Raw genomic sequence first — 26,259 nt, forward strand, 5'->3', positions numbered from 1 at the left:
CATATTTAAAGGCACTTATGGCCTTCAATTGCGACTACATTTCCCATAAGTGTGAACCCTAGCGAGCTTGAGTGTGTAGAGTCAGAGGAAGAGCTATCTTGAGCTTTTTGGTGTGATTTTGCAAGAAAGGAGAAGAGTTCCAGCAAGAGGGACCAAGGAAGGTTATTGTTCTGAGTTATTCAAGCAAGGAGCTTCATTCTAAGGTACAAAAATGAACCCCTTTCCTTTCCCTATTGTGTAGATTCCATTTTGGGGTTAGGGCTTGAATCACTTCATCTTTGGGGTTTTGAATGCCTCAAACCCCTCTTGCAAGTTTGTGTTATAGATCTGGACCCTTCTAGGTCCATAGAGCCGAGAATATGAAGCTTTAGTAGAGTAAGCCTTGGGGTTTGAAGTTAGGAATCTGGACCTTTCTAGGTCCAGAGAGCCGAGAATATGAAACTTTAGTAGAGTAAACATTGGGATTTGAAGTTAGGAAGCATTTATGGGATTTTTATGGTATATATAGTTACTTTCATCTTACACATAGATATGAAGTATTTTATATAAATTACGTACTATGTGTGCATATTATTTGAATACTTGTTGTCTATGCTGGATGAACGATTTTATACATGTTTTAAAAGATTTAAACGACATATTTATTTTATATCTACAAATATGTTGCGGATGAAACATGGGTAGATGAAATAGTTGGTGTGTGATGAAATAAAATGATGAGAGATAGGTGATGATAGAAAGGTGATGATAATTAGGTAAATAGATGATTATGAATAGGTGATGTAGGATGAAAGGAGATACCATAACCTTAACCGACAATGTGGCGATGTAGTCATCTACTAGAGTATAGATGGCGACCACAGACTATTATAGACGACCCAGAGGAAACACCACCAGGCCCATAACCTGTAGGTGATAAATCACGAGTTCAGACGATGTTGTAACTACGTATTCCTACGATGATACTCTAACCCCTTACTATGAATTACGAGTTCAGACGATGTTGTAACTACATATTCATGGGATGTCACAAATTCCGCATGCCAAACCAATGGTCATAATTCACATTAGTGAGAATGGTTCATTTTTTTGTAAAACCACAATCAGATTAGAAATTTTGATTTTTTATTTTGGAAAATGTCAAACCATTGGGTTTTTTATTTCGGTTTCGGTTTTTTTTATTATTTTTTAAAATATATTTTAAGTTTTTTTTTTTTTTTTTTTTTTTTTTTTTTTTTTTTTTTTTTTTTTTTAATTTCATAGATTTCTTCATCAATAAATGTTGCTACAATAACAAAAATAAATAATTTGCTAAAATATAATACAAGAGGAAGTTTGTTCACATTTAGTCATTAAACTTTTTAGAGGGATACGAAATTTCGATTTTGTTCATATTTAGTCACTAAACTTTTTTTCGTTATCTATTTGTCATTGAACTATTGAAATTGTTCACATTTTACCCTTATGACCGGTAACAGCCGGTCATAAGGGTAAAATGTGAGCAGTTTAAATAGTTCAATGACAAATAAATAACGAAAAAAAGTTTAGTGACTAAATGTGAAAAAAGTCAAAAGTTCGTTACCCTTTCAAGTCATTATCCCTTTTTTTTTATGGTAGGTTGTGTCCATCTAGTAGCCATTGGATATCTAGTATATGTACAAAAAAAAAAAACTACGGAAAATGATTTATAAGGGTAAGAATGTTTCAAAAATATTCAAAAAAGACCATTGCAGTTTTAGTTGTTCAAAAAATATCATCCAAGCAAAAGTGTTGTCTAAAAAACACTAAGAAAGTATACCCTCTTTTCAAATGTTACCTATGGTAACCGGCAGGTGTAGGTTACCTTTCTTATTCGACTGTTTAAAAAAACAAAAAGAAAAAGAGAAATGACATGGAGTATGCGATCGTTTAACTTAGTCATATGTGGGATTTTACCCAATTTCTCGTCAACAACAGGAAGAGAGGGAAGTCGATTCCTCTAGGGTTCGATCGATCAAATATCCTTCAAGAAAATCTGAAGTCAATCCCTTGATACATATGGTTATGTTCATTTTCACGTAAGTTATACTCTTTGAAATCGACCTTTTTTTTGCTTCAAACACTAGCTTCGATACCCCAACCCCTCTAAATCAGACGAATGTTGGATTTATAATGGAGGTTTCTGGAGTCATCGTTGATTGATAAAAATCAGACCATCGCTTATTCTCATTGGTAATAGACCCTAAACCCTAAATCAGGGATAACAAACCCTAAATCAATCCTCATAGTTTTGAACTTCGTTGAACGTTCTTGAAAATGTATTGTTTTAATTAGTCATATGTTCAACCTTTATTTCTCTTATGTGATTATGTGACTTGTTAATCATTAACATTGGCTTTTGTAGTGCTTAAACTTTCAAGTAGTTGACCTTTTTTATCCAAGAAAAATCTTAGAAGGAGGGATAGATGATGAAGTTGATGATGAGGTCCACCACTTTCCTATTCATGATCCCAACCATAAATGGGACACAATGGCACTTGTATTAGGCATGAGATTCTCTGATAGATATGAACTCAAGCAAATGTTAACAATTTGTGCTGTCTTTAAAGGTTATGCATTGTGGTATGAAAAAAAATTGACTCAACTAGATTGTTAGCGAGGTGTTGTAAAAATAAATAATGGAAGGCAGGTTGCCCTTTTAGACTACGGGCTACTCCAATGAGTAGTGAAAATTAATTATAGATCAAACCGAATACAAAAGTACAGTTAGAAACAGAGCGAATACGAAAGTACAGTTATAAACAGAGCGAATACGAAAGTAAATCTAGGAATAAAACGAATACTAATAAAATACGAATACGAATACGAATACGAATACGAAAGTACGCCTTTGGATACATTCGAGTGTAGGACAACTAGGATATTAGAATATCTAACTAATACAACAAGTATGATAAATACTAGGGCACAACATAATAAACGAATAACCAACTCACACATAGGAAAATAAGGGTTTTTCCTTGGATAACATAACAACTCGTAATCGAATTGTGTAACGAATGATAACTAAACTGTTTTTATAAGAAAATATGGGATTTTCTTAGATAATAACTTTTCAGAAAACCAAAGGAAATCTGTTTTTTTACAGAAACTAAACCGCTTATGAACTCACCAACTTTATGCTGATTTTCAAACTGCTTGTATTCTCAGGTCCACATTAGACAGGTACATGAAACGACCCAAAAATACGACCCAAAAATTTTTGTTTTTAATATAATCAAAACTGCAATCGGAGCATCATATAATAAAACCATACGTGATGTATTCCAAAACATAATAAAATACTGTGCGGAAAAAAAAACCGTATCATACTACATCAGATCAAACATCTAAATCAATCCCAGGCTAAAGCTGAGGCGGTGGTGTGTGCGATGCCGTCATCCAGAGCTCTTCCCTTTGCTTGCGGAAGTACCTGAAACCAAAACTGAAACTGTAAGCACGAAGCTTAGTGAGCTCCCCCAAACTACCACATACCATACAATAACACATAAACACATATTGGGCCTTGCCCACTGCATCGGGCCGAAGCCCGGAAACTGCATCGGACCAAAGTCCGGAACTGACTGGGACCTTGTCCCCTGCATCGGACCGAAGTCCGGAACTAACTGCATCGGACCGAAGTCCGGAACTGACTGCATCGGACCGAAGTCCGGAACTGACTGGGACCGTGCTCCCTGCATCGGACCGAGGTCCGGGACTGACTGTACATAGCATAGCATATCATAACCATTTATATTGCATACTGCATCGGGCCGTGGCCCGGAACATAAACACATACACATAGCACATAAAACATGTCTGAACCACGAAGGCATCAAACATACGAATTACTACATCGGATCGAAGTCCGGAAACTACTATTAACTGGACGGGCCGGCATTGTGGCCTTAGACCCGCCCCTACGGAAAGGAGACTCACCTCGTAAGCTAGCGGATGAGTGTGTGGCTCGGAAAGCTAACGGCTGCTGCTCCTGAATCTCCTCGGCTACAAATCCATAAACACACTCAATCAATCACTAGCACTATACTCAGGGTAAAATGACTCTTTTACCCTTGGTCAAAGTTGACTTACTCAGGGCTGACTCGCCGAGTCGGGATACCCGACTCGCCGAGTCCTAGACTCTCCGCTCAACTCTTACATGCTGTTACTCGTCGAGTGTGGCATCGACTCGACGAGTACCCTCTGGATCCAAGAACTCAGATGATCTTCATCCGACTCGCCGAGTCAGATGAACAGACTCGACGAGTTGTTCTTAATCCTCAAGGAGACTGCCTTGGACTCGCCGAGTTGTATGAACAACTCGCCGAGTCCCTCCATTACTGAGTCTACTCTTAACTCGCTGAGTCCACTCCCTAACTCACCTCGTCCATTCGACACTGAAGAAACTGGAGAACTCGGGACTCGCGACCTGACTCGTCGAGTCGTTCTTCCGACTCGCCGAGTCGCCGCCATGCAACATATTTTTACTCGATTTCTCTTGAATCCAACACATGCAAATGATAGATCTAGGTCCATTAAGCTGTTTTACCACGTAAAGTTTCCAACTTTACGTGCACAACCACATGAATGAGGGAAATAAGACTAAAATATGCACAATAAGGGTAGATCCATGGCTAATAAGCAATGTAACCCCAAAAAGACAGTGGATCTGGACTCTTCAACACCCCAACACTCAGATCCAAAGGTATTTCGGCTTAATAATACAATCAAGCAAGCATAAAGCTTGGAACAAGCATCAAATAGCCCTTAAAAGAGCTCTAATGGAAGTTTAAGCATGAAACCAGAAGAGAACTCCGAAAATACCTGAATAAGTTCACACTTGATCTTGGATCTTGGCACTAGAACTCGTTTCCTTGCTTCCTTCTTCTTCTCCTTCTTCACCCCTTCACAAAATGGAACAAGATCACTTATAAGCTCACAAGAGGAAGGTTTAGGGTTTCTCACAGTGCTCTCAGGGGGAAAGTGACGAGATGGAGGCTATAATGGGGTTTAAATAGTGAGCAAAACCCAAGGAGTTAGGGTTTCACCCAGACGGATGGACTCGCCGAGTCCAGGATATGGACTCGCCGAGTCGCCGGCTTCCGCGTGCACAAGATGCGCGACCCGACTCGGCGAGTCAGGCTAGAACTCGCCGAGTCCCTCTTGAAAACTTAGCCCAAAACAAATTAATTAACATACCGGAAACGGGTCGTTACAGTACACCGCGATCTTTTGGAGAAGACGGAGTACGTAGAAGACACGTCTTTACTTTTGTTCATATGATATATATATATATATATATATATATGTATGTATGTATAACACATGTAACTCTTTGTTTTCAGACAATGTAAATGAATCTATGTAATGTAAAGTTTTGTGTTTACTATGCTTACTATGTACATTGGTTGCGATATTCATGACGTCCTCCGCCCCGGAACGTTTCCGCCTTTGGTTTCAGGGTGTGACATAATTATCCCATAAGGATTTCTAAACATCCCTTATAACTAGAGGAGCCCCATGAACGAATTTAAATGATTAAAACCCTAGAAATTTCGTTATCCTCTCAACCACTCTCAAAACCTCGAAAACTCTTTCACTGTGACGTCACAATTCTTTGGTGATGTCGTGATTTATGATTAGAACCCTAATTGTTTAGGTTTAGGGTTCCATGGTTTTAGGGTTGGTCACTGGTTGCTTATATGCTTCTTGGGTGCGATTACGAAAAATGAGTTCTACTTTGAACTCTTAGCAATCCACTCTATCAAGAAGATTTCAAGTGACTATAAAAGTTTGATTTGCGATATTTTTATGGTTGTATTTTGTTGCATTATATCTAGTTGGACTTGGTACTTGCTCCTTGTATGCCACTAATTGTGGCTTGTGTATTTTTTCTTTTTATTAATATATCTTATTGGTCGGTTCCAAAAATAAAAAAAATCTAGTTGGAGTTGGATCCATTTTTTGGTTTACAAAGTTAATTTGTTTATTGCTTCCACCGTGCGTCTTAGTGGCTTTTGTAAGATCCCTCCTAACCCAACATTACCCCTTTGGAGCTTATATATTTACATATCTTAAATCTTAAATGTACTTGTGATGTATATGAGATCCACTAATATGTTAATATTATATTTTATCTACTAATATAATATATATTTAATGTTACCTCAAACAATCAATCAATTAAAAAAAAACAAAAATCACAAATCATCCTTCCATATTACTTTCCAATATACAAATACCGACTTTTGTAAAAAAATGACTTGAAATATGCCCTAAACCCTGTACCTCCCTTCAGAATTTGATTTGATCGGCGTAAGTGGGTTCCAGCACAGCTTTAAATACAAAAGACGTTTCCCTCTTCACTATTCTACCGGGCACGTTGCAAGAGGGCGAAGGAGAAATCTTGAGATCATTGCTGTGCTTTCCTTTTCTACTGTAAGTATCTGGTCTGTATCTGGTCTATATTGTAACAATCGATTATCGGTTTCCTTAAACCCGCTAATCAGATCGAGAATTGATGAAATTATAATTTAGTAGATCTAGGGTTCACAGGGTGTAGTATGTTTTATGCATAATTTAAGCCGTTGACTAAACGAGCATCTCTATTTTGTTGTGATTGCAGGTTTCTTTACATTCTGTTTCGTTCCGAACCCTAGAAAATGGTACTTACGGCAAATTTTGAATCAAATTTCGCTGCTTTTTAGTTTTATGGCATGGTTCTCTATATATGTGCATTCATTGATTGTTGTTGTTAATTATTGTATCAGCTTCCTCTATCTCTACTAAAGACGGCACAAGGCCACCCTATGGTACGATCTTTTCCCTCATCTAGCGATATCCTTATGTTTTAATTATCGGTCTTGCAGATATATGATTATGGTTTTCCATCTATGAGAGAAGTAGAGCTCAAATCGTTTTGAATTATTTGTCCATCTTTAAAGAAGTATCATCATACATGGTGGAGCCTGGAGTTAGTTAGATGTTTGTTACCTTAAGCTTGATAGTTATGTTTTGTTACTTGTGGATTATGACAGTTGGTAGAACTGAAAAACGGGGAGACATACAATGGACATTTGGTGAACTGCGACACTTGGATGAACATCCATCTGCGTGAAGTTATATGTACCTCAAAGGTATGACGAGTTTGTTATTTTTAGAGTGTTGGAGTTTTGGTAATGATTGTTTGTGTACTGTGTAGGACGGAGATAGGTTTTGGAGAATGCCTGAATGCTACATTCGTGGTAATACAATCAAGTATCTTAGAGTTCCAGATGAGGTAAGCTATCTTTGTTTCTAACACATACATCTCTGTCTTTGTTTTTATATGTACATGGTAATGATTAACATAATAACAGGTTATTGATAAGGTTCAAGAAGACAGGAATCGTTCAGGTATAGTTGATTTGTGGTTTGGTTTGTTTGAAATGTGTATATAGATATAGATATATATGGAATATGGATTTTGGGGTTTTCAGATAGGAGACCACCTGGAGTGGGGCGTGGGAGAGGAAGAGGAGGAGGTCATGGTCATGGCCCAGATGATGCAAGTGGTAGAGGAGGACGTGGCGGCAGGGGTGGTGGCAGGACTGGTGGGCCCGCCAGAGGTACCTACTTGTTTCTTTCTTTGTAATAATGACTATGATTGATTCCGATTCCATTCCTGCATTGGGAGTGTTTTTTCTTCTCCTGATGATGGCGACAATGATGATTTTGACAGGTGGAGGCCGTGGACGGTAGTAGCAAAGAGAGAGAGAGAGAGAGAGAGAGAGAGAGAGAGAGAGTATGTGTATTATTGGTGTTTTGCTGCTTTGGCCACTTTTAAAAGGCATACTATCTATTACATCATCTGCCCTTTATTTTTGTTTCTATCAACATCCTATAGATAGCACTTTGCAGCAGCATGGTCTCTTCTTAGTTGAATTATGTTTAAATTCAGAAAACAATATTGATTGCTACTTGTATCTGCTTGGATCAGAAGAGGTTAACATGATGAATGTAGTAAGATAGAGAAATTTAATCACAATGACTTTTACTACTTAATTTAATCACCACTAACTTCATGGAATGCATATGGTGGGGTATTGGTTTGACTATTTATAGACCCACAACATTGGTCTCACAAGAACATGCTAAATATGGCTAATCAATCACATATAACATTACGGTTTTTTTAAAGCTATGATTGGTGGACTATTAGAAAGGCTAGTTGTTAGTGTTAACCGTGCTAATTGAAAATAAGCTAGTTGTTAAAAGAGTATTTTGTTCACATATATAAAATGACACAAATGTCAAAAGATTTGAGTTGTATATATTTTTTTTTAATAATTACTAGAAGGTATATTTTAGAGAATTTTATAATAGCTTAGTAATGTTGAAACGTTAGTCCATATCATAAATTAGGTTATAGACTACTTTTTGATTTTTCAAATGTTGCAACCTAAAAGCTTTGAAAAATAAGGTAGTTGTTGCGCAATAAAGTTGACGGATTAACTGAAAAGTTAGTTGTTAGCTAATTAAAAAGATGGTAAAACTAGTTGAATAAAGTTAGTTGTTAAATGATAAAAAAAAATGTTAAAACTGATAATAAACTAGTTAAACTATATAAAATAACCTAAAAAAAACTGGTAGATGATTGAATGTTTTATATTAATAATGAGTATATTTGGTAGGATTTTTAGAGATTTCAATAATTTAGTCAGAATTGTTTATAGAACTACAAGGTTTTTTTTTCTTTAGTTTTAATTTAATTTAATTATTTATTATTTTTAAGTATGCTATATTTTGGTTTGTCAAATATAATATCCTAAAAAACTCGAAACTAAGCTACATGTAGTAGCGTTTAAAAAATAGCCTAAATTCAAAGGAAATACTTTATCATATCTTCTACATAACTTTAAAAAATCCAAAACACAGATTGATCAACAAAAGCTCAAAAAACAAAAAAAGAAAAAAATTGGAGGCCTATTGACAGCATGGTGAGAACTAGGGAGTGGCCATATTATCAAAAGATCGTGTTTTTTCCCCCCGAGGCTAAGAAGTAAAATAACAAATCACAAATACACAATGCAATTTTAATATCTGAAAATAAAATATGATGTGTTACACCGTGATTTAAAGTGGTTCGGGCCCCTTTTTCTTTAATGGTACAAACAAAAACTTGATACACGTGAAGTTGTTCTTTCACATTCACTCAAGTTGACAACCAAATATAAAAAAGCAAATGGTTGTTGAAAAGCAATCATTTATAAATATGCAACATTTAAGGTCGCTCAAATGATTCATAAACGAATGAGCGCAAAATATCCAAATTTGAATGATATATTACAAAGCCCATCAAAATATACAATGTCAATTTGCTTATCTATTTATAATAAATTGAATGTCATAATCACTTAATATACGCTCGTATGTACAAAATTGATTGATTTGTCAATTATCAAACCAACACCAAGTGGCTTGGTACTCTAAGAGAAGTTACCGAATCCTACATGTTTAAATCTTGGTGTAAATTGTTGATAAGAAAAAATGGACAAACATAATTTTTGAAAACTAGTATTTCATGATATGAGTTAATCTTAGTTTATAATTTGAAATGCTGTGCAGTTGTATGACGTAATTTGATACACAACTTCCATTTTTGGTGCATTTGAGTTGCATAGATATTTGCTTGTTTTATTCGAGTTTAGATATGTTATGATGATGTTGAATATATTATAAATATATATATGTTTGTTACAATTTGTGATCTCTGTTTGAATCAACTTCCTTTTGGTGGGTCTGAAAGCAATTCAAGTTGCAGGCAAATGAACATTGCAATTTTGTCACAAACCAAAAGGCAAAACAAAGAAGGAAGCATAAACAACATAATTTGCAGAGTTTAAAAAGTTAAAACACATCCTGTTCCTGTTCCTCTTCCTCTTCTGCCAAAACCATTCTACTTAAAGGGCTGGGACCAAGCATTCTCCTTCTTTTAACATTTCTCCTTCTTATGACTTCCATTTCATTTCGCCTCCTGACTTGCATCATCGCCTCTTCTTCCACCACAAATCTCCTCATCAACACATCGTCTGTCAAAGATTTTCCTCTAAATATCCTTCTTCCTTCTGTGCTCATTCTTGGCCGATCTTGTACTACACAATTTGGAAATGGTTTTGATCTTGGGTACGTGTTGCTTCTTCTAGGTGCCACTGCCACCTCAGCTTGGAAGACCTCCGTGTAGGAAGATATAGGCACACACAGGCAGACTCTCGTGAATGAAGTGGCAACTTTCAAAGAAGTCGACTTTCTAAGCTTTTGTCTGTTTGGGGTATTTTGATTATTATTGTTTCTTGTAGCCGTTGAAAGATTTTTCCTTAAAGTCGGGTTTGGGTTGGGCGGTTGAATCTTGGTTGATTTTGGATAAGTGACTTTCCAGAGACTCGCGATCTCCATTGCTCTTTGATACCAAGGCTTCCTGTTTGTTTGTTGCACCATTTGTGAATGAAATCAAAAGGAGATTCATTTCCATAGTATATATATATATATTCACGACAGCGGAGCTGTTTTTGAGTTTAATGGGCTTTAGAGTTGGAATAACAAAAATGGCTGTGTCAAAAGTTAAAATTCTTGAGAAAAATACAGCCCCAAATGGGACCGGGTGCTGGAGAAAAGTATTCTGTTGACCACGCCACATGTATGCAGAATTCAAATAATATGTGGAATGATTTTGAAATTCTTTTGCTAGTCACAGGTGATGCTTGATTTGAAACATTGTGATATCAAATTTGCATATGCGATGAGTGATGATCTTTCCATCATGGAAGAGCATAAACCAGAATTCAACATAACATTCTTGCTGGAATGAAAGTTTTTATTTTTTGTGTTTCCAGAAAAGAAATTGGAGTTTGGTGAGGATGAAAGTTACCTGGTAGTTGCAGATTTGTTCTTGGGATCCTGCATGAACAGATGAGCAATGATGTGCATGAAGATGGTGGTGGAGAGGAGTGGAGAGGAGATATGAAGGAAGGGAGTTCATGTAGATGACAAATGATGAAGCTTTTTGGTTTTCTGATATGATGATGGAGATTGGTTGTCAAATGGACCTCTTTTCTTTATTGATATCTCATACCCCATATCCCCACCCCTTTTGCTTTCCCAGTGGCAGGCATGATTCCGACTGTGAGAGAGAGTTCAAAATTCAAAGGCAAAGTTGGATTTCTTGCTTTTCAGTGAAATTACATAAAACCCCCAACTAGCTTCTACCTTTTCCAATTTCTTGTATATTCATCGCATTCTTATATTACATTTTAGATCTGAATTAAATGACTTTTAGATCACACAAACTTGACCTGGCAATTTGGTATACGATTGGCACTGCACGAACACCATATGCATTTTTTGTGTATGGGTTTTGCAAATCCGTGTTAATTTCAAATCTATGTTTCGTGTCTTACATACATGGGTAACATACAAATTTACCCGTCTTAAACACCTATAAGACACTAATAGTTTAGTGAAATATGGCATACTTTATGATTTTAGCTTGTTATATATATATATATATATATATATATATATATATATATATATATATATATATATATATATATATATATATATATATATATATATATATATATATATATATATATATATATATATAACTCGATACTTTCTGTAATATACCAATTGTGTTTTCGTGTAAACCGATAAAAATGTGTTGTATTTGTGTCGTGTCACGTGTCACAAATGATTTACGTGTTATGTGCATGTTTTATATCTAGACACATTTTATAATTTATGTCGTGCAAATTCGTGTCTGACACGAGTATATGACACAAATACATGAATTTGCCAGGTCTAACATGTAATTTCTGAACAAATTCTTAGCCTGCATTCTAGCATTCATATCTATCAAGTGTATGCCTTGAGAACTTTGGGGCAATTCTTGGATCAAATGTGGATAGGTGTGAAAGGTAGTATGAGCATATACTACCGAAAGCATAAGATACACTCTTGGATAAGGGATAATCACAAAGGTATAAAGAAGCTCGTAGATGGGTTAATAGTGTGAGATAACACAGTTTAATGTTTGTAACCTTTTTCCAGCTATATATGTACTATGGTGATGACTAGGCAGTGAGTGAACGGTTTAGGTTCGGGCCTGAGTGGGCAATGTGTGTCAGGTGCAGGTGATACGAGCATGCATGATTTAATTGTTTCTACGGTCTTGGGGGGCTATGCTCGAGTTTATTCCAAAGGTGATCGGTAGGATCCAGGAGGAGTTGATACCCTTGATTGATGAAAGAGTTATAGCCACAACAAGGGCGAGTTAATCGATAGTTCAGATCGTTACATATCGAGACTTTTCTGTTTGTCATCTTCTCGTGTTTGAGGGAGGGAAGGACCCGATCATGAGTATGAGGTGGATTGCTAATGTGGAGAATGCCTTTACACTTGCTTTTTCTTGGAGGAGATAAGAGTACAGTTCGTTGTGAACCTTCTGCATGATGCTATGAAGGATTGGTGGGATGGAATCGTCCAGTTCGTTGAAGAGGCCATGATGCTGGGAGTGTTTACGACTTGATTTAGAGAGCATTTGTGTCCCCGATGAAGATCAAGTGAAAGACACGGGAGTTTGTACATGTCTCAAGGTGCCAGAATGTGACATCCCCAATTTCACGACCATAAAAGACCGATTTGTTTATGATTATTTAATCAGAGTATGCTTTTAAAAAGATTTACTTTGCGAAATTTGTCCCAAAAATATGATAATAGTATTATCAAGACATTTCCAAGAAATGCATTTTATTCATAAAACTCAGGATGTCACCGTCAATACAAGAAACATAAGCATAAACGAAGACTTACACCATCTCTTTATACTAATAGTCTATATCTCCTTTGAATTTATCGACAAACACTTATATCATCATATATAATTACCTGTGATATAATAAACTAAGTGGGTCAGGTTGGAAAACCTGGTGAGTACATAGGATTTTCAACTCACAATAATATAATTTATCTCTTTATATAATTCACACCAAACAGTTAACCCGATTACCTATTCCTGTTACTCCCCCCCTCTCTCTCTCTCCCTCTTTCTCTCTCTCCCCCTCTCTCTCTCAAGGGTTCTACCTTAAGGATTACGTGTTGGTAAGGTGACCAAGGAAAATAGAGTACTCAAATGAATCCACAATCCATACTCTCACTTTGTGTGATTTCATTAACACCTACATATTGCAAGTATGTTAGTGTTCCACTAGACTGTCTAGAATACTCCGTGGTCGCCATTAATACTCTGCTTGATGACTGATCTTTGTTGGGCATGGTCTCTTTAACCTAACTCTGGCATGGTCTCTCACCACTATTCTATCTCTAGTATGGTTTCTCACTATTATCTCTTTTCTCTTATGGTCTCTAACTATTATCTCATTTCTCTTATCTCTTTCTACCCATCCGACTGTAATGTCCCAAATTTCAAAGGCAAAATTTTCATTTTTATTTATTAAGAATATAAGTCTTACAAAACATTGCAATTTATTATTATATAAAAGAGTATCTTAACGGAAGTCTATAAAACTTTATTGATGCTTCGATGCTGATACAGTCATACATGATCCTTTCCACGGTCAGATGAACAACCTGTAAAGCAGTTATTCAGTAACTGTAAGCCGATGCTTAGTGAATTCCCTCAAAATATTCCATACCACAACATATAAACAACACATACATATAATGGCCTTAAACATATAGTTGGTCCGCCCTATCTTTTCCTACAACATATAGATGGACTGCACCTTGGCCTTTACCATAAAGCTAGTCCGCCCGAGTCTATTGGCCTTCAGCTCAAGGTTGGATCGCCATCAACTCCATATATAATAACATACACATATAACAAAATTCCACATAACATGCAACTAATTCACCTAGCCTAATTGCCTAAATGCACACTACATGGTAGCTATATCCTAACATACAGAGGATACATACTGGATTATACAATATAGTGAGAATAACTCACCTTTACAGGTTTTCATAGGATTAACAGTCAACCAGACAGTTTGGCTGGCGACCAACACTTTAACGAGGATTAACCTATATTACTATAGTATATTAGTTTAATGGGAATACGTAATGTAGGTTAGACCTAACCCTAATCCCAATGAATATCGATAGTTCTATCAAATAAGGATCGGCCAGGCTGGACAGTTGGGAGGCAGGATCATTTCGGCATATAGTTTTTCTGAAATCCAACAACCAAGACAATGTGACCATTCTAGACACTGTTAGTCTATATATTATTAGCCCGCTTGTTTATGGGCCCTTTTGTCTTTAGCCCATTAGGGTTTCTGTCTAGCTAGTATTTATATATGCTTTATTCTTTGTAGTCATTATGTTTTTCTTTGAGAACCCTTGTAATTTCTATTTATCATAATCATATGCTAATGTTATCATGGTATCTGAGCAGAGGTTCGATATGTTGTTAGAAGTCTTTGTAGCAGTCATCTGTGGTGCGGATCGAACTTTTCTAGGGTTACTGTTGCATGTCGTACTCATTTGTTGTCGCTGGTATTCGTTGTTGATGTTTTGATTCGCTGTTGTTGTTAATTCATTGTTGCTGCTGTTGGTTCGTTGTTGCTGTTGACTCGTAATTGCTGTTGTTGGTTCATTATTCGATTGATTGCTTCCGCTGGTTTGTTACTCCTTTCATTCTCAGATTGTTATACTGTCATTGTGGTTATTTATTCACTATCAACATGACTGGAAATGATGATTCCCTTCAGTCAATAAGTACTCGTTTGGATGGAAAGAATTATACGTATTGGAGTTACGTTATGAAGAACTTCCTTCATGGGAAGAATATGTAGGGCTATGTCACTGGGAATATAGCCAGAACTTCCTTCATGGGAAGAATATGTAGGGCTATGTCACTGGGAATATAGCCAAACCCTCAGTGCCTCAAACTGAGAATTTTGATCTGTTGCTTGATGCTTGGGAGACTGATAATTCCAAGGTCATTACTTGGATTAATAACTCTATTACTCAGTCTAGTGGTATGCAGTTGGCTAAATATGACACAACAAAAGAAGTTTGGAATCACTTGGAGATACTGTATACTCATTCCAATTTTGCTAAACAATATCAGTTAGAATAGGATATTCGTGCTCTTCAACAGAATGCCCAAAGTATTCAAGATTTCTATGCCATTATGTCTGATCTGTGGGACCAATTGGCTCTTACTGAATCTAAAGAGTTAAAAGATTTTGAGCCTTACATTGCTAGGAGGGAAGAACAACGCTTGGTCCAGTTCTTGATGGCCTTGAGTTCTGATTTTGAAGGCCTTCGTGGAACCATTATTCATTGCTCTCCTCTTCCCTCAGTGTATTCTGTTGTCCATGAGTTAATTGCAAAAGAGGCTCATATCAAGTCTCATGCGGATAAAGGGTTTAAAGCAACCTCTGTTCCTACTCCCTCTCCTGATGTGCTTGTTGTTTCCTCCAACTAGTCTCGACAAACGTCAAGGGTTGCTTATGATGAGTGTGCATTCTGCAAACATAAAAATCATTGGAAAGCTCAGTGTCCATTGTTAGTCACCAAGGGTAAATTTGGTCAACCTCAGTTAAGGCAACAAAATAGGTCTAGTCAACAGAAGTTTCAGCCACATTCCTCTGGTACTCCTCCATGGACCCCTCGTCCTGCACAGTTTGCTGCTGCTACTGCTACTGCTGTACCACCAGTTGACAAAATATCCATTGGACACATGCCACCATCTGCATTGGATCCCAAGGTGTTTGAGAGCTTCAAACATTATTTGGCTTCTAATCCCACTGTCGTGTCTGCATCTATGTCTCATTCTGGTCCTTCTTCATCTGGTACATTAGTTATTTCCTCATCTTTGTAGATTTTAGATTCTGGTGCAACCCATCATATGACCCCTCATTTGTTATCATTTACTTCTTTGTCACAAGTGTCGTCTATTTTTGTTAAGTTTGCTAGTGACACATTTGTGCTAGTTAAGGGTGTTGGGGCTGTCTCTGTTTCTCATATCACTCTTCCTGATGTTTATTACATTCCCAAACTTACTTTGAATCTTGCTTCAGTCAGTCAGTTATGTAAGTCTGGTAACTGGGTGTTCTTTTCTGATTATGTCTGTGTTATACAGGATCAACACACCCAGAAGGTGATTGGGATCCGCCGTAGGGTGGGGGAACTATATGTCTTGGAGGTCCTTAAAGTATCTGTTGCTGCTGCTGCTTCCAGCATTGATTTATCTTCTTTTTGTTTGAGTCCTTTGTCGTCTGAGTTTTATCTTTGACATTCTCGTTTGGGACATGTGTCTGTATCACGTTTGAATTTTTTTTAGCATCTAGTGGTGTTTTGGGTTATTTAAACTCTTGTGATATTTCTGATTGTAGTGGTTGCAAACTGGCAAAATTCTCTACTTTACCCTTCAATAAAAGTATGTCTTGTTCTACTGCTCATTTTGACATTATTCATTCTGATGTATGGGGTCCTGCACCAGTATCCACAAAGGGTGGGTCAACCTATTATGTATCTTTTATAGATGATTATACTCGATATACATGGGTTTATCTTATGAAACGCATATATGATTTCTTTGATATTTACAACAATTTTAGAGCTCCTGTTAAAACTCAAAATTCGGTTGTGATTAAGTGCTTCAGGTGTGACTTAGGGGGTGAATATACCTCTAATGATTTCACTCAGTTACTTGCTTCTGATGGCACCATACACCAGTCTTCGTGTACTGACACACCTCAACAAAACGGTGTGGCAGAACGAAAACATCGTCATATTGTTGAGACTGCCCGCTCATTGCTCCTGTCTGTGTAAGTCCCTAGTGCCTTTGGGGAGAAGTAGTCCTAACTGCTATGTATGTGATTAATCGTATCCCTACTTCATTGAATTAAGGAATATCTCCTTTTGAGAAGTTATATGGTCATCTACCAGACTACTCTTCCTTACGAGTTTTTGGATGTACTTGTTTTGTTCTTTGTCCTCATGTTGAAAGGAACAAGCTGGGGCCGAAATATGCTATTTGTGTATTTTTGGGGTATGGTATTGGCTAGAAAGGATACCGTTGCTATGATCCTGTGAGTCAGAAGCTATATGTTTCCCGACACGTTACTTTTTGGAACATATTCCTTTATACTCGATTCCTGCTATAGCCCACAATGTAACGAAGTCCGATCTTCTGCGTATTGATCCTTTTAATGAAGATATAGAGGCTCGAGATTCATCTATACCACATAATCCCTCAGCTCATGACACACCCACTTCTTCATAGGGTGCCTCGACTCCACCTGTTCCTAAGCCTGATCCTCTGATTAGTGAAGTTGAGGATCCACCTCCACCACCACCCCTCAGGAGATCTTCTCTTCCTGTCAAGTCCACCAAGCTACCAGGTTTTTCTTACTCTACATATTACAGACTGTTTGCTTCTTTTATAGCAAGTATCCATCATCTGTCTGAACCTGAATCATATAGAGAAGCTGTTACAGATCCTCTTTGGCAGAATGCTATGGCTGAAGAACTCACTGCTCTCCATCAGACTCATACATGGGATTTGTTTTCTCCTCTTCCTGGGAAACATACGATAGGTTGTCGTTGGGTGTACAATATAAAAACAAAAGCTGATGGTTCTGTTGAACGATACAAGGCTAGACTTGTAGCAAAAGGGTATTCCCAATAGTATGGATTTGACTACGAGGAGACATTTTCCCTTGTTGCAAAGATGACGACAGTTCATACTATGATTGCAGTTACATCCATCCGACAGTGAAAGATATTTCAAATGGATGTCAAGAATGCCTTTTTGAATGGTGACCTTCATGAAGAGGTTTATATGACCCCTCCTCCAGGAATTCAACACCGACCGGGTGAGGTTTGTCGGCTTCGCAAAGCTTTGTATGGGTTCAAGCAAGCTCCTCGTGCTTGGTTTGGAAATTCTCCACATTGATTACTTCTCTTGGATTTGTATAGAGTAATCACGATTCTGCTCTGTTTGTTAGATGCTCGAGTGCAGGACGGATTCTTCTGTCCTTATATGTGGATGACATGATTATTACAGGTGATGACCATGGTGGTATTGAGTCTTTGAAGCATGATCTAGCTCATCGATTTGCTATGAAGGATTTGGGATTGCTGCGTTATTTCTTGGGTATTGAGGTTGCTCAGTCTAAGAAAGGGTACCTTTTTTCCCAAACTAAATATATATCTGACTTGTTTACATGGGCGGGCCTCTCTGACAATCGGACTGTTGATACTCCTCTTGAAACCAATGCTCGATATTCTCCTACTAATGGTGTTCCTTTGTCCGATCCGAATCTTTATCGCACTGTGGTGGGAAGTTTGGTTTATCTCACAGTTACTCGTCCATATATTGCTCATGCTGTTCATGTTGTCAGTCAATTTGTTACTGCTCCTACCTCTGTTCATTGGGGAGCTGTTCTTCGCATTCTGAGATATCTTCGTGGCACTCAATTTCAGACTCTCTTGTTTCCCTCGACGTCTTCTCTTGAGTTACGTTCCTATAGTGATGTTGATTGGGATGGTGATCGTCATGATCATAAGTCCATTACTGGATTTTGTGTATTTCTTGGAGAGTCTCTCATTTCATGGAAGAGCAAGAAACATGCCAGATGTTGTCTCTAGATCTTCCACGGAGGTTGAATATCGTGCTCTGACTGTAACTACATGTGAGATTATCTGGTTACGGTGGCTGCTTGCGGATATGGGAGTTTACGTTTGTTCATCTACTCCCTTGCATTGTGATAATAAAAATGCGATACAAATTGCAAAGAATTCTGTTATTCATGAGCGGACGAAGCACATTGATATTGATTGTCATTTTACCAGTCATCACCTGCAACTTGGGACCATTTCGCTTCCATTTGTTTCATCAACCTTGAAGCTTGCGGATATTTTTACGAAGGCTTTATCGGCTTCTTGGTTTCGGTTCTTATGTGACAAACTTTCAATGCTAATTGCAGTGGCCTTGTGAATTTAAGGGGGGATGTTAGTCTATATATTATTAGCCCTCTTGTTTATGGGCCCTTTTGTCTTTAGCCCATTAGGGTTTCTGTCTAGCTAGTATTTATATCCGCTTTATTCTTTGTAGTCTTTATGCTTTTTTTTGAGAACCTTTGTAATTTCTCTTTATCATAATCATATGACAATGTTATCAGACGCATCTCCCGTAAGTAGATCAATCAATATTATAACTGGAATTACTGATAAATCCATATATATATATATATATATATAGGCTTAGGTTATTTTGTTTTTACTTTTTACTAACTATTGTGTGCCAGAATGCACAAATCTGGACCACCGGATGGAATAGAATTAAAGATCATGATCTGAGGGTCTATGATATTTGAATAGGATAACGTGTACCATATAATCACACAAATTTCAGCATAAGGGCATTTTAGTCAATTAACCTATATTAAAAAAGGAAATTTTCGGATTTTTAGGGATAAGTAATTCCTTTATTTTTAAAAATCTGAATATTTTAAAATAATTCAAATTAAAAAAATCCGATTTTATTCTGTCAGAATGACAGAATGCCAACCATAAACTTTTATCGGTTTCAGTTTTTATTCTGTCAGAATAACAGAATAAAACCATAAACTAGTAAATATAATTTCGATTTTATTCTGTCAAAATGACAGAATGCCAACCATAAACTAGTAAATACATTCTGAAAGAATACACAAAATCGATTCTTGAACTAATAATATACCAAATTATATTGTATGATTGTGATTCATTGAATAATAACAACACTCTGAAAGAATAACAAGTGTAATTCTTAAAAAATAACAACATTCTTAAACAATGAGTGTGATCATTCTTTGATTCATTATTCAAGCCTTTCCCATCAGGTCTTCAAGCCATTCTTCAAGCTCTTTCTATCACAAATTCATTGCCAAATATTTTGTAGTGATACAATTGTAACAACTACACATTACACATGTAAATAATTAACTACTATTCTATCAGAATACAACAATAATATTCTTACAGAATAAACTATTCTTGCAAAATGGTTTTTGAATATTCTTAAAGAATTTGTATTATCAAGAATATACCCAACGAACAAAACATTTGAAATATAAATGCATGAAAAGATCATGTTAACACAAAAGGTGACTAAGAAAAAAAAACAATTAGAATATATAAACCATCTTCGGCTCACAAGTTTTTTGTTGTGAAAAAGGATGATCTATGAAAGCACCAGGATGAAGACTCCCTGTATGTATTCCAAATGCATTATATTCCTATTCACTTTCTCTTTACGTATAAAAAATCCTGTTACAAGAAAAAAATAAGAAACCAAATATCCAAACCACATGGAACACAGTAAGGGGACAATAAGTAGGAAGAAGACCCTCCAAGGGTAAAAAGGTCCAAATAGATAGTATCTATCCCACCAGGTGTAAAAAACCACCTTTGTTTGCACCTACAACTTGTGTAAATTATTGCAACAGAAAAGTAGTTCATGTGTTTGCATTCTAATATGAAAAAATTCCCAACTTAATCTTTTTCATGCAAATTCTGACTAAATGTCAGCTTAACCCTTTTCATCAAAGACTAATGACATGTACCACTACAATTAGATTAATTCTTAAACAGAGCAATTGACACATTCTTTTTTGAACAATATAACCAAATTCTTAAAGAATGGTGAACAATATGTTATGTACTCTTATAGATATAATATGTTTCTTTATTTTAAAAATAAAAAAGAAGAGTTCATTGAGGCATTTCATCGAACGGTGTATGAGCATACAAAATATGCTAATTTAGTAAGAACAATAATTATCGTTGCTTTTTCTAACTTTGGAAATTCAGGGGGACTTTGCCCTACTTTGAATTCAAAGTTTTCCACTAGCAAATGGATTCAACTTACAGTATAAGAAAAATGGTTGCTTTTAAAGGATTTTTCAACACCATATTAAGTCATCGACAATTGCAACAAAAAAAATTCAGTTACGCATCATAACAAGAGAACAAAGACCAGATAGGGAGAAGAGAGACATTATAGTGGATTTAGAACCCCTCTCATGTACTCTTCCATCAGGGTTAAGGGTAATCGGTGGTGGTCAGAATGAGAAGACCGAACTTGAAAATCGGCAAATTGGGGTTTTCGTCATTGACTAAGTCGACGGTGGGTTGTAAGGAGGACTCGACCTCGCCAGGCTGAAGAACTGAGCGACCGCTACTGGTGGTTTCTGCCGGCAGCAAACAGTTTCCGACCATCTTCAATTAAACAGTCGGTCTCAGGGGGAATCAGTGGTGGTGTTTTTGGGTTTGTAGAAGAAGAAGAAGAAACGGTGGATTAGAAACAATGGTGAGTACGATTTAGAGCTAAATGTTCTAATTTAATATTTGTTTCTTGTGTGATATCAGGAATATTGATTATCTTCCATAATTAACTATGCAAAGATTACTATAATACCCTTAAAGGATTTATTTAATTATTTATTTTTTCCTAAATTCCTATTGGTGCTCATGCACACAATAGTTGCTAGAAATATTTGAAGCTAGCTCTCTCTCTCTCTCTCTGTGTATATATATATATATATATATATATATATATATATGTATTATACTTAGGACAGAGTAAGCGTAGCTTACCTACAGAATTATACTGATGAGAACCGGGATCTAAACAGACAGAATACTGACTTAGTATCTCCTACTTGAAGGATACTACTCAGATGAGTACTCAAGGTGTCGCAGGACTACATCGCATGCCATAAACAAAGGAAAAATAGGGTAGAACTCGAGAGGATCGGTTGTAGGGGTGTCGATAATGAAGCTTATACACACTCTATTTATAGGGGATAAAACCATATGCACGCCACACACATGGGTAAGGTGGATCCTCTGGATGGCTGACATATGTTTGCAAAGGGGTGGGGCTATATGGCTAGCTTCGGGCGAAAGCTACGTGTGACGATTTTCAAATTTCAAAATTGCATAACTTCTTCATATGAGATCCGTTTTTGACGTTCTTTATATCACGAAAAACTCTCGACGAGATCTAAAACTTTCGTTTAGACTCCGTCTGCTAATTTTGACTTCATCTTTTTCACACATGCTTAAATTGTTAAAGCACGTATAAAATGCATAACTTTCTCATCGTAAGTCTATTTTCGAATGCCTTTATATCGTTGAACTCTTATTAATGAGATCTTCATTTCTTGTTTAAATTGTCTCAGCTAAAAATCAATCGATCTAAAATTTGATTTTTGAGCTGTACATTAACATTGTTATGCCGAATCTTAGAAAAATCATAACTTCCTCTTACGCTCTCGGTTTTACGACTACTACAACTTTCGTTTAGGTTGCTTAAGATAATAATCCACCTATCTAAAACTCACTTTTTACGATATGCTAAGCCGTGTCAGTTTAATCGAAAAATTTCGAAGAAGCATAACTCCTTCATATGAAATCAGATTTAGGTGTTCTATATATCTATTGAAATCATATCGATGTTTCCTATGTGTCTATGAAGATTATTTTGGCTCTAGAGTAATATATTTTATTTTTTATTTTTATTACAATCTACGTCTATAGAAAAATGAGGTGTTATACCTACCTAATACATTATGAGTACGTTAATATATATATATATATATATATATATATATATATATATATATATATATATATATATATATATATGATATTTTAGAAATATAATTATCTTATGTAACATAGATATCCAAAACTTAGATAATAAGAACATAAAACATTTAGGGAAATTAATTACGTGATATCTATGTGTAAGTTGAAGGTAACTATTCACTAGTTTGCTTAGGTGAATGACTGGAGAATTCGGCAGCGCTCTGCCAAAATCATTGACTTTTCTTCTGACATTCTGACATGACCTAGTTACGAATTTCACTAAGCCTTAGTTTAATATTCCTGGCGACTAATGATAGTCTAGATTCCTCACTAATCCTAATGCCCATATTAAGATCTATCAAGTAAGGAGCAACCAAATAGGATCATATCGGAGGTAGAGTTTGTTTGGTATAGAGAGTATACTGTTTGGAAATCCCACTTTTGACACCTTACTAAATCCAGCCTAGACATCATCCCTATAAGTAGATCAATTAGTATAATTACTTGGAATTACTAATAAATCTTAATTAAAGGTTCATAATAATGACTATGACTATAACTAAAAGTTACACTTAAATAAAATAAGTGTAGTTTAACTTACAAAGCACACTGATGAGAACTGGGAATTAAGCAGGCGGAACTCTGACTCAAGAGGTCCTAATCACCGGCTACCAGACACCATAGGGCATTGCCGACTAAAAACTTAAGGGAGAAAGGGATTAAAATAGAGAGAAATCGAGAGAGAAATGTAGGAATGATGTGGGATTGAACTGAAATTCGACTGTTATTTACAGGGGTATTTCATCTGCGTGAAACGCATAGATAAGGTGTGCGCCACACATAGATAAGGTGCACGCCGCACATTTGGTTGGAAGAGAGTGGTGTGCCACTTTCTGCGTGTTGTCACGTTTGCATTTTGGGTGGAGCGTCAATGCGCGCGACACACTTTGTCGTTACACGCGGGTACACGCGAAGAATTTATGTTCCCTAGAAAGTTCATATCTTCTTCATACGAGTTCCGTTTTCGATGGGTTTTATATCCACGCGTAGTTATCAATGAGATCTACAACTTTTAGTTAGACTCAGACGGCTTGTTTTGAGTTTATTTCTAACGATATATTTTTAACAGGCTTAGACTGTTAAAGTCCGTTAAAAATTCATAAATCTCTTATATGATATATGTTTTCGACTGTCTTTATATCGACAGATAGATATTGATGATACCTTCAACTCTCTTTTAGATTGTTTTTTCCTAACAATCAACCGATTTCAATTTTGGTTTCTGAGTCGTATACTGCTACGCTGAAATATTAGAAAAATCATAACTTCTTCTCACGAAGTTAGATTTAGGCGTTCTTTATATGTACCGAATCCTTGTCACATATACTATAACTTTGGTTAAGATTATTTATCCTAAATAATATTATATCAGAAAGTCAATTTTAATGCTTATAATAGTCAAATTGACTAACCCTAATTTGAGGGTGTTACAATTATCTCCCCCTAGGGTGATTACGTCCTGGAATCATCAACAAAACAAGGCTTGTATAATGAATCTGCATGTTACCTTTTCATCCTAGGTAATAACTATAACTCTCATGTCTTTTCTATCGAGTTTCTAACTCTTAGACTTCTTGACTGTTGATGGTGCTAAATCTTGCACCTGATCTAAATTTGATCTTCATCGGAAACTTATACTCCACCAACTTTGATTATAGTAATAGACCGATGGGTCATGTTCTAATGACCTCTCTTTGTATGATGCAATGGCTAGACTCAGGTCTCTTTGAGTCATACTTCATGATGAAAGATAACTCCCTTCATGTTCAACTGTGATATAATCACATTCTAGCATGTAACACTTCTAGCTAAAGTCTGCTTGATCTCAACGACGACTGCAACACCTCTATCGATCGCTTTGATTATCTTTTCCTTCAGTCTGTTGACTTAAGTAGGATGCTACACCGATCATGGTTCTCTAAACCAATTAACTTACTTTGCAGACTTTTTTTCAAGTCAGACTCGATTTGATATGACCACTAGGGTGGTAATGCATCCATCCTCTTAGTTATTACCGAAACGATGGTAACGACAAACATGAACAAAACAAAGTCAATTACTACTTCTTTAGTAGCTTTGTGACTCATCTTGGTTTAAGTATGAATCCTTTGTTTCCGGTAGTTCGGGCCCATACTACCTTCCACACCTACTCATATCTCTCCCAAAATTTGTCTCTTAGTCCCCAAACTCTAAAATCACAAAACAATTTAACACATATGAATGTGTCCAAGAAATCATAAAAATTTTCCTAGACTCCAGTAGGAATTCTTGCAGGCGTATCTTTAATAGTAATTCTACTCCAACTCGGTTGGTGGTGGAAATGCCAGACGATGGTACGACTTCCGGAATCACACCAAAAGTTCTACCATCCCACCAATCGAAGGTGTACTTCAGACGCATTCTAAAGGCAAGATACAATTCTTACGACATCTTCCGGTAGGTATCATTCACTATCGTAAGCCCTCTAATTTCCTCCATTTGCTCAGTCCGCTACAAGTATTTACCATGACGTTCTATACACCAAAGTAGATGTTTGGTGTATCGAGACGAGAATATAGATATGGAAGGTTTTGATGCATTATCTTACTTATCACTCTGAAAATTTATATGCCAGTTCTAATGCCATAATTAAACGTTTAGAAACCTGAACACATAAAATTTCCTAATTCTAGGTCAACGACAAACCTTTAACATAATAGCAATTTAGATAGACAACTTAAGGCATGCTATAATATAATTCATTTAGCACATAAGATCAATTTATGCTTATTAAATCAGAGTATCCTTTTAAAAAGTGTTGGGTAGCATAGCGTAGCGTTTTTGATGTATTGCGTCCATTGGGCTCGGTCAATAGTCCAAGTTTTGTTACTCCGGTTTGGGCCTGTCCAACCGAGAGCTGATAGGGTTTAGTATAAATTAATGTGCTTGCATGCGTATTAGGTTAACGATTGATAGCGATTACGATAGAACACAGATTATTTCTTCATTGTTCTTGTAAACCCTAAATCCTCTATAGTAGAAGTTCTTTATCGAGCTCTGCTGAGGATTGTTGATTAATCATTCGACATTCTTCGATCCATACTTGAGTTGTTTACTGTTTTCGTATTCATTATTTTACCTGTTATAAGATCTAATCAATCTTCAAGTTAGTTTTTAACTCATCAATTGGTATCAGAGCAGGAGGCTGTGTAAATCATACACTTCTTTTCTGTGAAAAAGGTTTCGATTAGGGTTATTCCGCATTTACTGATATTTATTGAGCCGTCATCCCATAATTGACGTAACTCGATATTTATTGTTTTGCCCTAATTTATTACATTACAAGTCTGATCTTTTAACAGGTTATTCGATCAAGCATGGACGAGTCGCAATCCAATCCCATCAATATTTCGAACAACATTGGATCAACAACGAAGATTCCCATCCTTTACACCCATGATTATGAAGTCTGGGCACATCACTTTGAAGACTATGTTATAGGATCTGAGGACAATGGATACCTCATCTGGGAAGCAATCGTATCTGGACCCT

General features: G+C 36.4%; 3 protein-coding genes and 1 long non-coding RNA gene across 4 annotated transcripts; 3 read left to right on the forward strand and 1 right to left on the reverse strand.

Annotated features, from left to right (window-relative positions):
* Window positions 1–6,293: 6,293 nt before the first annotated feature.
* On the forward strand, window positions 6,294–7,982 carry LOC111917941 (sm-like protein LSM4). Its single transcript, XM_023913572.3, has 8 exons — window positions 6,294–6,456; window positions 6,644–6,683; window positions 6,789–6,830; window positions 7,056–7,154; window positions 7,220–7,297; window positions 7,377–7,413; window positions 7,497–7,625; window positions 7,739–7,982. The coding sequence occupies exons 2-8, from the start codon at window positions 6,681–6,683 to the stop codon at window positions 7,756–7,758; spliced, it is 408 nt and encodes a 135-aa protein (XP_023769340.1). The 5' UTR covers window positions 6,294–6,456; window positions 6,644–6,680; the 3' UTR covers window positions 7,759–7,982.
* A 1,728-nt stretch (window positions 7,983–9,710) lies between these two features.
* On the reverse strand, window positions 9,711–11,317 carry LOC111917940 (uncharacterized). The gene is made up of 2 exons (XM_023913571.3): window positions 10,925–11,317; window positions 9,711–10,474 (listed from the first exon to the last, which is right to left on the reverse strand). Exons 1-2 carry the CDS (start codon window positions 10,981–10,983, stop codon window positions 9,907–9,909), a joined length of 627 nt encoding a protein of 208 aa, XP_023769339.1. The 5' UTR covers window positions 10,984–11,317; the 3' UTR covers window positions 9,711–9,906.
* LOC122197859 (uncharacterized) lies at window positions 10,474–11,271 on the forward strand. Its single transcript, XR_006191704.1, has 2 exons — window positions 10,474–10,750; window positions 10,890–11,271. It is a non-coding gene; the product is annotated as an uncharacterized LOC122197859 (long non-coding RNA).
* A 6,504-nt stretch (window positions 11,318–17,821) lies between the features above and the next one.
* LOC111917938 (uncharacterized mitochondrial protein AtMg00810-like) lies at window positions 17,822–18,681 on the forward strand. The gene is made up of 2 exons (XM_023913569.2): window positions 17,822–17,911; window positions 18,010–18,681. The coding sequence occupies exons 1-2, from the start codon at window positions 17,822–17,824 to the stop codon at window positions 18,679–18,681; spliced, it is 762 nt and encodes a 253-aa protein (XP_023769337.2).
* Window positions 18,682–26,259: the final 7,578 nt, after the last annotated feature.

This window comes from Lactuca sativa, chromosome 5, assembly GCF_002870075.4.
Source record: "Lactuca sativa cultivar Salinas chromosome 5, Lsat_Salinas_v11, whole genome shotgun sequence".
Taxonomy (NCBI): domain Eukaryota; kingdom Viridiplantae; phylum Streptophyta; class Magnoliopsida; order Asterales; family Asteraceae; genus Lactuca; species Lactuca sativa.

Bases quoted from the DNA above. Each gene is read 5' to 3' on its own strand.
- LOC111917938 (XM_023913569.2), top strand. From the start codon at position 17,822: ATGGATGTCAAGAATGCCTTTTTGAATGGTGACCTTCATGAAGAGGTT. The intron at 17,912-18,009 runs GTTTGTCGGCTT...GGATTTGTATAG, and splicing joins TTCAACACCGACCGGGTGAG to AGTAATCACGATTCTGCTCT.
- LOC111917941 (XM_023913572.3), top strand. The intron at 6,831-7,055 runs GTACGATCTTTT...GGATTATGACAG, and splicing joins CGGCACAAGGCCACCCTATG to TTGGTAGAACTGAAAAACGG. The intron at 7,298-7,376 runs GTAAGCTATCTT...ACATAATAACAG, and splicing joins ATCTTAGAGTTCCAGATGAG to GTTATTGATAAGGTTCAAGA.
- LOC111917940 (XM_023913571.3), bottom strand. From the start codon at position 10,983: ATGCACATCATTGCTCATCTGTTCATGCAGGATCCCAAGAACAAATCT. The intron at 10,475-10,924 runs GTAACTTTCATC...ACAAACAAACAG, and splicing joins AACAAATCTGCAACTACCAG to GAAGCCTTGGTATCAAAGAG.